This window comes from Typopeltis vanoorti, chromosome 8 (genome assembly GCF_054136105.1).
Source record: "Typopeltis vanoorti isolate ZY-2024b chromosome 8, IOZ_Tvanoo_1.0, whole genome shotgun sequence".
NCBI classification, from domain to species: domain Eukaryota; kingdom Metazoa; phylum Arthropoda; class Arachnida; order Uropygi; family Thelyphonidae; genus Typopeltis; species Typopeltis vanoorti.
The window spans coordinates 37,411,684-37,425,586 of record NC_143556.1 but is presented as its reverse complement, the minus strand read 5'-3'; the positions used below and the strand labels follow the sequence as shown (position 1 = coordinate 37,425,586).

General features: G+C 34.8%; 1 protein-coding gene across 4 annotated transcripts in view; it reads right to left on the bottom strand.

Annotated features, from left to right (window-relative positions):
• LOC150103934 (formin-binding protein 1-like) overlaps nucleotides 1-13,903 on the bottom strand; it is a 405,525-nt gene that overhangs the window by 260,320 nt on the left and 131,302 nt on the right. For all 4 annotated transcript variants that reach the window (XM_090396622.1, XM_090396623.1, XM_090396625.1 and 1 more), the window contains exons 6-7: nucleotides 11,125-11,229; nucleotides 1,037-1,165 (exon numbers count right to left, since the gene is read on the bottom strand). In XM_090396622.1, coding sequence (XP_090252748.1) covers nucleotides 1,037-1,165; nucleotides 11,125-11,229 — 234 coding nt within the window. The remainder of the gene's footprint in view (nucleotides 1-1,036; nucleotides 1,166-11,124; nucleotides 11,230-13,903) is intronic.

Genomic DNA, 13,903 nt, shown 5'->3' with positions numbered 1-13,903 from the left:
TAAGAAATGTCACGTTGGTGTTCTTCTAGGCAGAGAGAGAGAGAGATGGACTTTTCTGTCTAACCATAATATGGTTTGCCACAACTGCAAATGATTTTGTATACTCCTGGGAACTGAAGAAGATTACTTTTTACTTTAGGTTGACTGAGACAAGATCAGAGTTTTAGAAAGGTGAAGAAATATGTTTTAACATTAAATTTCTTCAGGATTTTTGCCAGTTTAGGAGAAAGAGAACTTACATACAGTAAGGATAACTCAAATCCCACAGCTTACATCTCCTTACCGTATATAAGTTCTCTTTCTCCTAAACTGGCTAAAATCCTGAAGAAATTTAATGTTAAAACATATTTCTCCACCTTCCAAAACTTTCAAACACAACTACAACTTGTTCTAAACTCTGGGTTTGTCTAAAGTACAAAATATTTTTAAGATGTTTTTTTTTTTCTCCATGGTACTGACGAAGTTGGCATTTCCTATGAAACTATAGGGAAACCTTATTAAATCTCTTATATATTTTCTCAGTGTTTAAGTCAGTTAATAATTATAAACATGTCATTAACCGAGCCAATTACTTTGTAAATACACACACACACATATATCACTCCCACATGAGATGCTATAAAGCCTATAATAAATCAATGCCTGCTTGGTGTGAGCATTAAGAACAAGATATTGATAATATGGTAATGAATTTTTCAACTACTACAATGTCTCAAACCAACATATGACACAAGCTATCTGTTGTCATTAGAATCATTTGGTAGGCAATGCTGAGATTCACAGTGAATATTCTTTCTTTTCATGACACAAAGAAGGAAGATTCAAAATAATTCTAATACATAATAAACAGTTGACATTAGTACCTAAACTTGTCAGTGTGAGATAATACCAATATTAAATAATCTTCTTTGCAATAACATAAAGCTAACCCAAGGCACAAATATTGAATATGTTTAAATAAATAAAGATAACAAAATAAATCTTTAAGTTCTTTAGATGCTTTATTAATCACACAGCTACATTTCAAGTGCAGTACCTGAAACACTTGCGGCATGAGTTCAGAATAGTGTTGTTTTTGAACATCATTTGTTTTTTGAAGTTGATTGGCATACTCTGTCTTACTTTCTTCACATGCTTGGCTTTTCATTGTACTAATAATTCTTGCCTAAAAGTAGATATAAAAAAAATGTAGGTGTTTATATTGTACATAAATCATGATCATATATAGAGTATATATCATTTCCTGATACCTACTCTCAAAGATGAAGAGGGTATTATGAGAGTATCAGATAATTACTTTAACATTATTATTAGCTGCTTACCAATAATTTTCTTTATCTGCTTATTTTTCATGTCCACAATGCAAATCATGCATTTTAGTCTCCTACGGCACTACTACTACTAACTGCATCAATTCATTAGATTCTACTTATTTCCTAGATTTCTTGCATCAAACGTTTTACTGATCTTTCCACTGTTTAAATGACCACACCACCACCACTGCTCACATGCTGTAAATGCTAATGATGTCATGCTAATATCTTCAATCTTAATATAATTCTACCACCAGTTCATTCCCCTAATTTTCTACAGAACACTCATATCTATATACTCTACTTTGATCAGGTGTTTTGTTTCAAACCCATTTCTAAGATCCATAAGTTAAAAGTGGATTAAACACCATCTTGTATATTGCTAGTTTAGTGTTTAGGCTTATCTCTCTTATCCTATTTAATGTTTTATTTATATATATATTGAGACATCTACTGTCTACCGAGCATATCCCCAGGTGGCCAAATCCCCAGATAGGGGGAAACCCTGACTACCATCCATTAGATGTTAGGGCAACTCAGAATATAATGGATAAAGAATAGGAGGACCAGTGGTTTTGGATACTGCAATCTCATGTGAAAAATATTGCCATTCACCAATCTACAGTGGGCCAGCATAGTGAATTATGGCCCAATCTTCTAAGATGAATCAAGCAGAAATAAAAGAGTCCTCATTTCCCAGAAGCCAGACTGTTACTACCTACAGCAGCAGGCAGTTAAACATGAAGGCAAAGAGTGCTAAGAATCTCCAGGTAACCAGATCTCACTGCCATTGGAAACTAGACTTTGTAACTTGAAACTGTAGGATTCTGAGCAGTGAAGCACAGCTAACTGAACAAAGTGAAGAGCTAGACCGACTAAAATGGAACATTCTTGACTGTGTGAACTGAGACGTAATGGTGAAGAAATTCTTTAATTAAAAAATAAGGCCAAGATAACAAAATAATCAGTGGAGTTGGATTCATGATCAACAAAAAATTGAAGAACATAATAGAATTTGACAGTATATCTGATCGAATAGCAAGTATTGTCCAAATCACAAAAAGATATACTGTCACAATAAGTCATACTGATAAAGAAATTGAAGAATTATCATGATGTATCCCAACTATATAACAAAGAAAAATATCATTTTAAAATTCATTTAATGGCAGAATTGGTATACAGCAATCAGATGAAGGCCATGTGAAATTTTTGATATGGCATGAGAAATGATATAGAGGAACAAGACTAACTAATAGAATTTGCAGAAGGAAAAAAAACACATAGGAAATGGACATATAGTCCAAATAGAAAAACTAGTGAAATTGACTTTATCCTGTAAGCAACAAGAAAAATATCTTTCAGAACTGTTCTGTTATCAAAACCTTGGGCTCTGAAAGTGACTCTTCTACCATCTTACGGTAGTCATTTTAAGAGTCAAATAAATTGCCAAAAAGAAAGAAAAAAATCTTTCGAAGATCAAACCGAAACATAAACATATACATATATATATAATAATATTATATACATATGCATAATAATATTATATACATATGCATGTTATATACATATATATAACTATTTGTATAATAGTTATTATTATACAAACTCACCATTAAAAAAGATATATTCCAATATGAACTAAACAATAGATTTGAAAATCTTAGTATAGATGATAATGCTGATCCAAAACCTTTCACAATGGTCACTTGAAGTAGCTGATACTACAGAACAGAAACATGACAAAATTTCTGAAGAAACGAAGAGAAATGAAACAGGCAGACAGCACACAGAATAAAATTGCATAGACTCAGATGTACAAAACAATCAGAAAACATATCATGAAAAAATAAGAAAATTCTAATTTCATACAACTGAAGACAACCATAATCTCAAAAGGCCAAACAATAATTGATGAACAGCAATAACCAAATGGTTGCAGTCCAAATGTAAAATGGGACTATAACCAGAGATATATACTATAGCAAAAATAATTGAAGAATTTTACTCAATATTATATCAGGATGAGGAATTAAATGCAGAAGAAGACAACTACAAAATAACTGAAGTGCCACAGATTATACCAGAAGTTATGTGCAGCATAGAAAGCTTGCAAAATGGAAAAGCTGCAGGTGATGATGATGATGGAGTTATTGCTGAACTTCTAAAAGCAAGTGGGGAAATGATCTACAAAATCTTGGCACAACTATTTACCCTATGTCTAAAGAAAAATTATGTACTATGAACATGGAAAGAGGCTACCCCAACTACTACCAACCCACAGTCTACTATCAGCAGCCAACAAAGTGGTAACAAAAGTCTTGGTGCATAGGCTTTATGCAACTTTAGACCTAGCAAAACCAAAAAAGAACAGGCAGGCTTTAAAAGTGGCTTTAGTACAATGGACCATATTCAAGTTGTACAACAGATTATCAAATTGTATAATGAATCCATTTGTTAAGTCTTAAGTGCTGGGAGGACATCATATTGGAGGTTTAATGGAATAATTACAGCACTAGGAAAGGATTAAAGACTAATTTTAATTGTCAAAACAGCTGGCTAACTCTCTTATGTACCCCCTCCCTCACTGGACTTACCACATCCTATATAAAAAACTCAACCCATTTTAAAACCTTGATTGAAAATCTTATCTTTGAATAATATAGATATATTGGTAAGCACTGGCATCACTTTGCTGTTTACCAATATTCATTGTTTACCTTAAATGACACCTTAACATTCTTAAAAGATGCTTTTCCTTCTGATATCTTAGATCTCTTTTTCCTTTGCCATCAATTCTGGTTATTTTTTTTTGGAAGAACAAAATTTACCAACAGACAGAAGGAACTGCTATGGGTCTCACCCCCTCTTGCCAATTTTTACATGGAAAGTTCTGAAAAATGAGCCAGACTCAGCCCCTCTCAAACCTTCTGTCTAGATAGGAAGATGATGTTCTCTATTTGGCCTCATAGCCCAACACATCAGACTCCTTCCTCAGTCACCTCAATAGTCTACATCCAAGAATCCAATTTATGATGGAAAAAGAAAATAACAATAGTTTACCCTTCCTAGACAACTGAGTAACATGCCTTCCTAAAGGTAACCTTTCCTTCACTGTATATAGAAAACTCACTTGCACAGGCAGATACATTCACAGACTTTCCCACCACCAACCCCTCTCAACAATATGACATTATTAAAACTCTAACCAATGGAACCCATAATCTTTTTTTCCAGTGGAACCTCTCTTACAAATGAAATCAATCACATGCACAACACCATCCTTTCCAATGGCTACAGTGATTAAAGAATTAGAAAAATAATCTGTTCCTCCTCCATTCCTCAGCCATCGCTTCAGAAGGATTTCAGAAATGCCATCACCAACCCCAACATCCATGGCACATCAGAAAAAATAGCCAGGTACTTAAAAAAGTACAACCTCTACACAGCTTTTAAGCTTCACTGGAAACTTGTTACCCTTATCTGTTCTACCAAAGATCAGCTCCCTCCTCTCTGGGTAGCTTACTTCAGAAAGACAGGTAGACTTTGGGGGGGGGGGGGTGCTTTGAAAAGGTAGTTAAGTCATTGCATCAGATAACAGTGCTATTAAAGAGAACACTGACATAAGAAAGAAGGAAATTATTCTCCCACTTTACAAGGTTTTGATAAGAGTACATCTGGATTACTGTAAGCAGATATGATCACCTGGGTTCCAAGGAAATGGAGAGAGAGCCAATGAGATTCAGCAACAAGTAACCAAGATGATAGTTATTCAATGTAAAATTAAATAAAATAATACAAAAATAAATAAAAAAAAAAATAATGATTGAAAAATCCTTAGCCCACCCACAAGCTAAGGATTTTTTAACCTTTTTTTCCTAACTTTTCTAACATCCCTTACTAACCTTTTTTACTATCATATCTAATCTCCTTCTATTCCTTAAACTTTGAAGACCACATTCCCTCAGTCTGTTGCATATGCCCAATTCCATTTTTTTTAATGTACTGTAGGTTTACAAATGAGTCATGTTCAAAAAAAAAAAAAAAATGGAATTGTACATATGCAACAGACTGAGGAAATGTGGTCTTCAAAGTTTAAGGAATAGAAGGGGAGGAGATATGACAGAAAAAAAAGTTAGTAAGGGATACAAGTGAGATTATACAGCTTATGGAAAGTCAGTAAATATGTTCATGGACAGAACACATTTACTGATCATTCACAACAAATGTGTTCTTTCCATTAACTACTATTAGAGTTAATGCTCTAAGCAGTTCAAGGACTGCTTAGAGCAGCAGTCGTAAATAATATCATGCTCTATCACCCCACCATATTTATCCAAAATCTCTGAGGATCGTTAAAACTCTATTTGAGCTTGCTCCCTTTGCTCTACTGAGGCATTACTAACACAAAAATTACAGTTTATCAAATCACCTTTTTGTCTAATTACTTCAGTGAGTTACTTATCAAGGTCATTAACAGTTATGGAGTTTTCCTGTCACCAATCTCCTAAAAAGTTCATCATCATCATTAAATTCCTGCCATGTACCCTCAAGGGGTGTACAGGATTGGATAGTACTACATGAAAAAAATTACATCATTATTAATTTCCATCTACAATTTTCCTCCAAATCAGTCTGTTACTTGTCAAGACTCCAACCTAATCAGATCTTATATTTCTATCGTCTAAGGCACTTTGTACCATATCAATCCACTTATATCTTGGTCTTCCTCTGGGTCGTTTTCCTGCCAACCTGGCAGAGAACACTTGTTTTGCTAATCTTTCCTTGCCCATTCTGTTTAAGTGACCATACCACCTGAGATTAGCTCTGCTAATGCATTCCTGGAGGCTGACAATGTCAAGTTCTTTCCTAATATCCTCTTTTTTAATATGATACTGCCATTCATGCCATCTGTTCACGCCTATAATCTTTTTCAGGACTCTCATATCTGTGGTCTCTAGTCTTTGGTCAAGTGTTTTACTTATGACCCAGCTCTCAGATCCATAAGTTAAAACTAGTTTGAACACTGTCTTGTATACAGCTAATTTAGTGTTCCGACTAATTTCTCTCTTATTCCATATGAATTTATTCAATTGATTTCCCACCATACCAGCTTTCTGATTCTGTTGTCTATTTCCATATTTAATTTACCATCTTCACTAAAAATCGTGCCTAAGTAGCTGAAATGTTTTACTTGTTCCACAGGTTCTCCATTCACAACACAGTTGACATTTTCAATGATTCTGCCTATTTTCGTTGTCTTTGACTTTTTATTGCTGACCTTCATACCATATCTATTACAACAGCTATTCAATTTAGTCAGAGAATCTTGCAGACTTGTAGCACATTTATTTAGAAGTATAACATCATCTGCATAAAGCAAAGAGATGACATTAACATCACCAATTTTGATATCATGTTTAATACCACTTTCCTTCATAATGTGATCCATATAGATAATGAATAACAGAGGGGATAATGTACATCCTTGTCTCACACCAGATTTAACATTAAACCATCTTCCTGTACTTCCTTCAATTCTAACTGCTGACTTACAACTCAAATAAAGACTAAGCATTGCTTGATATAATGCCCCATGGACACCATATAACTGCAGCGTATTGAATAGCTTCTCTCTTGGCACCTTGTCATATGCCTTTTCCAGATCGACAAAACTTAAATACAGATCTTTGTTATGTTCTCATGCTTTCTCGACTATTTGTCATAAAGTGAAGATCTGATCCTGACAGCCTCTATTTGGCCTGAATCCAGCTTGTTCTTCACCAAGCTTTTCTTCCACAATTCTTCTCAACCGTTTCTCAAGTATACTTGCATAGATCTTGCCAGGAACACTCAGTAGGGAAATACCTCTGTAATGCTCACATGCAGTTTTATTTCCCTTGTTATATATGGGTACTATGAGAGCTCTACTCCAATCATCGGGAATTCGTCCCTCTGTCCAGGCTTTCTGAACTATGCAGTGCAGCCACTGTAAGACTCTTATACCACCATACCTCAGCATTTCTGGTCGAATATCATCTACTCCTGCTGCCTTTCCACATTTCAAGCCTTTGATGGGTTTTTCTACTTCAAGTATGGATATGTATTCCTGACTGAATGCCTGGTCAGTGTTTTTTACCACTGTGCTGTCATCACTGCTTGTTTCATTTAGCAGTTTTTCAAAGTAATTACTCCATACTTCAAGGATATCTTTATCTCCTGTTTTCATGTCACCTTTATCATCTCTAATTCCTTTTACAGCACTCTTTCCTCCATTCTTAAGCTTCTTCAACAACCTCCAGAATATTTTGCCACCTTCTTGATATTTATTTTCTATATTCTTGCCAAAATCCTCCCATGACTTTTGTTTAGCTAGTTTTACACAGTGTTTAGCATTCTTGCATTTGTCTCTATATTCTCTAAGAGCACAAGCTGACTTATTTGACAGGAACTTTTGGTATGCTTTCTTCTTTTCTTTCACTGCCTCTTTAACTTCCTGTGTCCACCAGGGAGTTCTGATTTTTTTATCCTTACAGACAACCTCACCACATGCATCACTGGCAGAATCAATCAATGTTTTCTTCAGAGTTTGCCACTGAATCTCCACGGTTTGATTCCTGTTCTCAAACTCTTTCATTTTTTCTTTAATAATCTTTGTGTATTTTAGTCTACAGGTCACATCTGAGAGCTGCTCAACTTTTATTCGCTTTAACACTTTCTTACATGTTATTCTTTTCAATGTGAAATTCAATTTTATCCTGCTCAAGACTAAATAGTGATCACTTCCAATTTCAAATCTTCTGTACACTCTGGTGTCCTGCACCAGGGAGAAAACATGAGACTTTTCTTATTCCTAGCCTCTTCTCTCCATGTGAATTTGTGCACATTTTTAATGTTGGAACATGGTGTTAGTAATAACCAGTCCATGTCCTGAGCAGAAATCCAACAGATATTTGCCATTATTATTAGCTTTGCTCTTTTCTCCAAATTTTCCCAAAATATTTTTGTATGTCTCACAATCATTTCCTACTCTGCTATTTAGATCCCCAACAAGGACCAACTTTTCATTTTTTTTTGTGTCAGTTGCTTTTTCTAAAGCCTCAAAAAATTCCCCCACTTCTACCTTAGTAGAACCTTCTGTGGGACCATAGGCACAAATAAGTCTCATTGTCCAGTTCCCCATTCTCATATTTGCCCAACATCACTCTACTTGAGACTGACTGCCATTCAAGAAGATTAGCATCATATTTTGTGTTGAATACTATGGCTACTCCTTCTTTTCCTTGATTGTCATTGCCTGAATATAACATTTTGTATTTATTGCTCAGAACGATCTCATCAGTTTTGGTCTTTTTTGTTTCAGTCACCCCTATTATGTCGATCTGGTACTTATCTAATTCCTCAGCTAGCTGCATTTCTTTGCCATTCAGGCTTCTTAGGTTGATAGTACCGATCTTTAACTCTGGTGATGCTGAGTTGGGGTTTATTTTCAGATTTGTTCCAGTAGCTGACTTTTCACTGTTCGCCCTGCTTCCCTGGCGAAAACAACGGGGACCTTGTTTAACTGGGCGATGCCCCAGACGGCATGAAATTTTGTCATGTTGTACCATCATTCTATATTTTGGTTTAACCAATAAGAATAAAATTTGGTCAGCTAAATCCCAAATTGCCAGCCCATGCTTGTTCGTTCAGTATCCAAGTAGATACCCAACAGGGTGCAACATGAGAAGGTGAGGATTGGACATTAGATCAGAAGCCCTGGTCGGTTCTCCGCATTCCTTTAAAGGCCATGTGGAGGTCTCCTCTCAGTTATACAGCTTTGACCATTAAGCACCCCTTGTCAACTGTATATCATCATCCCATATGTCAGAGGTGTATCAAAAGATCCCCAAGCCAATTAATAAATCTACTTCCTATCTAGCTCTATCAAATTCCCTTCACTTTCGTCTATTATATTTCAGCCAAACTGGCAGAATCTGCTGCTATTCATCATAAGGATGAAAAATATATGAATATTCATTTATTTTAAAAAATACAGTCCAATCATGTATTGTGTTATGCATTATATATTGAAACATCAAATAATTACAAAAATGAAATACGAGCAAAACAAACTCAGACATATGTAATTTTACATATGTCTGAGTTTGTATGATAATAAAAATGAAAAATCGGTGATTTACAATTATGCATATTGATAATTGGACTTAAAATAGTGTACTAAAAATTACCCTACTTAATAGCAATTTTGAATTGAACTGGAAAAAAAAGATATGGAACACATTGTATTTAATTTGATTAACATCAATTAATGACTTTTTTTGTTTCTGAGTCTTAAAGGATAAGTCTGAAATTGAAGGTAGGCACTTTGTGCACTTCAAGCCTAAGCAGCACTAACTTCATCTGTCAGTTGGTTTCTTTTATTCATTTTAATGTTGTTTAATGCCAAGAATAAAGTCTTGCAAGAGTACGTAGAGGGAAAAATTGTGAGGGAAGTAATTGCTAGATTTTTCAGGATGCTAAAAGTTCTGGTATTTGGTTCCAAGCATTAAAAATTTCTTCTTTGTAATCACTTTCTTCATTCTGCCGGCAATTTCTTTCCAGATCCTCAAGTTGAGACCTCAGGTCGACAAACACTTGAGTCCAGATGCTGGCCTGGAACTCAGATAAATGTAGCTCTAATCTTTCAATTTGTAGCTATTGGAAATCATTTAATTCCATGCTACACACAGACACTTAATTATTTTAATTGTTAAAATAATTTGATGTCACATAATAACATCAAATGAATATTTGGTTAATATTTACTGTATTAACCAATTGCTTATTAATAATAACTGTTTTCTTATCTTGGCAGCAGTGTTGTTGAACTGGCACAAAATAATTCAACGTACTTGTTCACACGAATGCAAAAGTTGAACTGAACTCAAACAGGGAGAATAGTTGTTGTTGGGTGTTGGTGAATGCTGCTGTGTCACTGTTGACACATGTGTCATAGGTTTGCAATCACTGATCTAGACTATATTCGGCTCTATAAGAAGGAACAACCTGGACTTTTGAAACAGGCCATCTCCTCCAACCATAAGATTCTTTGGTCCTAAGTAAAAGCTGTTTTCTTATGGAGTGGTTGTGTAAAGAAAGCTGTGAATGAAGCCTTGCTACATTGCACTAATCTGGATAGCTCAGATGGATATAGGTTATGCCCCATTATGGGAAACTGTTCTTCAGAAAGCTCACCTAATTAATTTTTTTATATATAATCAAATATACATGGAAAATGCCATTAAGATTTTAGATCAGCTCAGATAATGCTACTCTACTCCTGTGTGAGTGACATATTTGCATTGTTCATTCTTCAGTTAAGTTGTTTGTGTCTTGGCAAAAATTTTATGTAAATAAAAATTTTAACACAAGTCATCCATTGTATTAATTTTTATTAAAATGTCTACTTTAATTTCATCAAAATACTGAATGAAAGAATAGTTGAGTTGTATGGGAAGAGAGGAGCAATTTGTGAAAATGTAGAGCAAATGGAGACTGGTTTTGCAAGCTTACTTTTACAGGACTTCCCCTTATCCCAACAAAGTAAATTTAATGCATGCTACAATATAAAATCATTGTCAAACAATTAAAATAATTTTAGGATAAGTCACATTCAGTTAACTTTCGCAGGTTATAGTCTTAGTTTATTATCCCCCCCCCACACACACATTATTATAACATTACATCTATTCCAATTTAATAGAAGGTCTGTTCAGGGTATATTTTTTCTTTCTTTTTTTAAAATTGTGCTTGTTTCTATGAGGTTTACCTTTTCAACTTCCGCTCTAGACAAATTCAAGTCAGCATCGGCTTTTTGGTAATTTTCTTGAGCTTTTTCAGATTCCTTAAATGCCTTTTCATAAGATTTCTTCACCTATAAAATATACCATAGTTATAAATAAGACTTGAATATCTGCACTAAAGTTGACTTTCACTATCACCCTTAATATCAAAAAAACAATGAAAATGACACAAATACATAGATTTGTGTCATTTTCAATCTTCAATTTTCAAAAGCTTTCAATCTAGTAGGGTGGATCACCAAAAGTTTCTAGTAATCAAATTTAATCTTAACGAACAGTTGCATATGCATATTCTACAAGTACAGTAATCATATTCTACAAGGAAGTATAAGGTTTTCATGAACAGTTCAGGAAAATAAATTCATCTGTAAGCATTACTAATCATGTCATCTCTTGAAGAGAGGCATTTTAAATAGTCTTCCAGAGGGAAAAGGAGCACCTTATTTTTTTCACTCCATGGCTAAAAATTAAAATGTACAAAAACAAATAAAAATAAAATTAATTAATTCATTAAAAAAAATAATGGTTTAACACATATAGGAAAAAAAATTTTTTTTGGACTGTAGTATTTTCCTAATTCTCTTATTCCATATGAATAAATTTATATGGAATAAGAGCAAAATTAGTCAAAACACTCAAGTAGCTGTATACAAGATAATGTTAAAACCAATTTTAACTTATGGATCTGAGAGCTGAGTTAGAAATAAAACACTTGACCAAAAACTAGAGACCACAGATGTGAGATTAGTGAGAAAAAATTAGGGGCATGAACAGATGGCATCAATCACAATATCATATTAAAAATAAGGATATTAGGAAAGAACTTGACATTGTTAGCAGAGCTAATCTAAGGTGGCATATGGTCACTTAAGCTTATGGAGAGGAATGATTAGATTTGAATGGGAGAGGAATGATTAGAAAAACAAGTGTTTTTTGCCAGGTTGGCAGGGAAAAGGTCCAGAGGAAGACCAAGATGTAGATGGATTGATACAGTAAAAAGCGCATATTCAATCTGTACATTAATGATATCGAGAAGGATTTGACAGGCAACATACAGCTAATTGCTGATGATGCAAAGATAGGTAGGGTAATCAGGAATGCTGCTGATATGCAGTACTTGCAGAATAATTTGAATGGGCTGGAATTGTGGGCATGGGAAAATGGATGTCAGTAAATACAAAGTAAATGATTAGATATCCAGTGTCGTATTATATTGGTGGGATTATGCTATAAGAAACTGACAGGAAAGGGATCTTAGAGTGGTAGTGGATAGCAAGTTGAAGTTCAGGGTCCGTGTAGCAAAGATTGCAAATACAACTCAAAAGGTAACTGTAATGCTGAAATGATGTCATTCTGCCTCTTTACAAGGCCTTGATAAGACCTCACTTGGACTATTGTGTGCAGGTCTGGTCTGGTTTCTGTTGTGATTGTGATACAGTGGAGAGAGAGAGTGCACAGGAAAGTATTTAAAATGATTCTCAGGATTGTGGAATACTGATTATGAACACATTGAGAATTTTGAGACTGCAGACACTAGCAAACAGAAGAACAGAAGAAAGAGGGATAATATGACTGAGATGTACAAACTTCTTAAAGCATAATACAGGATTTAAGTTGATGGAATTTTTCATCAACTGAAAGGACAAGAAGGCATTCTTGGAAGCTGAGAATGAATTCTACTAAGAAGGGGATGAGGGCTAGATTTTTCTCTCATAGTGTGGTGTGTGATTGGAATGGATTGCCATTAGATATGGTATGTGCAAGCAGTGTGATTGAATTCAAGAATAAGTATGATAGCTGGTGCATGTAGTATGTGGCATCCCTTGATGAGTGCCTGACTCCCTGGAGGTCTCTTAATAATAATAATAATAATGGTAATAACAGGTTACATGAAGAGTATAAAGAGCAAGCCAGGAGAGTTACTCAATTAGTTAGGATAACAAAGTGCAGTATGAAATGAAGGAAGAATGTGAGGAAGTAAATAAACTTGATGTCAATAAGGTGATAGGATTTGATGACATATCAACATGCATCCTAAGGGAATGTTCCAGTGAATTGGCATGCCTGTTTAATAAGTCTTGCAACAGCGCAGGTTTAAAGAGAGTGGAAAGAAGACAAAATTGTTGCTCTGCAAAAAGGTGATGATAATAAAACATCTGTAGGCATATTGTGAATTAAAGAATAATTCTTTTCAGATATAAAATACAGCTTTTAGTGGCAGAACCATACTAGAAAATTTTCAAGAGCATGCAATCCATCCATCTGTTCACTGGGCATCCACAGATGCCGTATGGTCACTCTGATGCTTGGTAATGTGCCACACTAGGCCTCGTCATGTAGTCCTATTGTATGCTTTTTTGGAGGCTTCAACTCTCTGAAGATCAGTCACTGTGTGCACGCACACACACACACCATCCATCTCATTAATGGTCTACGTCTTACTCTTTTTCCAGGAACTTTACCTTCTATTACTGTTCTGAAAAGTTCTCCTTCGATCCTTTCAATGTGTCCAAAATATTTTAACTTTCTTCTGTCAATAGAGGATGCAAAGAGGACTACAAATATCAATCAATACTTGAGGCAGAAAAATTTGTCAAAATATCACCTACTCCTTTCTACTTTCTGGTAGAATATCATCTACTCCAGCTGCCAGTTGGAGTAGATGATATTCTACCAGAAATGCTTAAGTATGGATATATAAAAGTTTTGCAGTGACTACACTGCATAGTTCAGAGGCCTACTCAG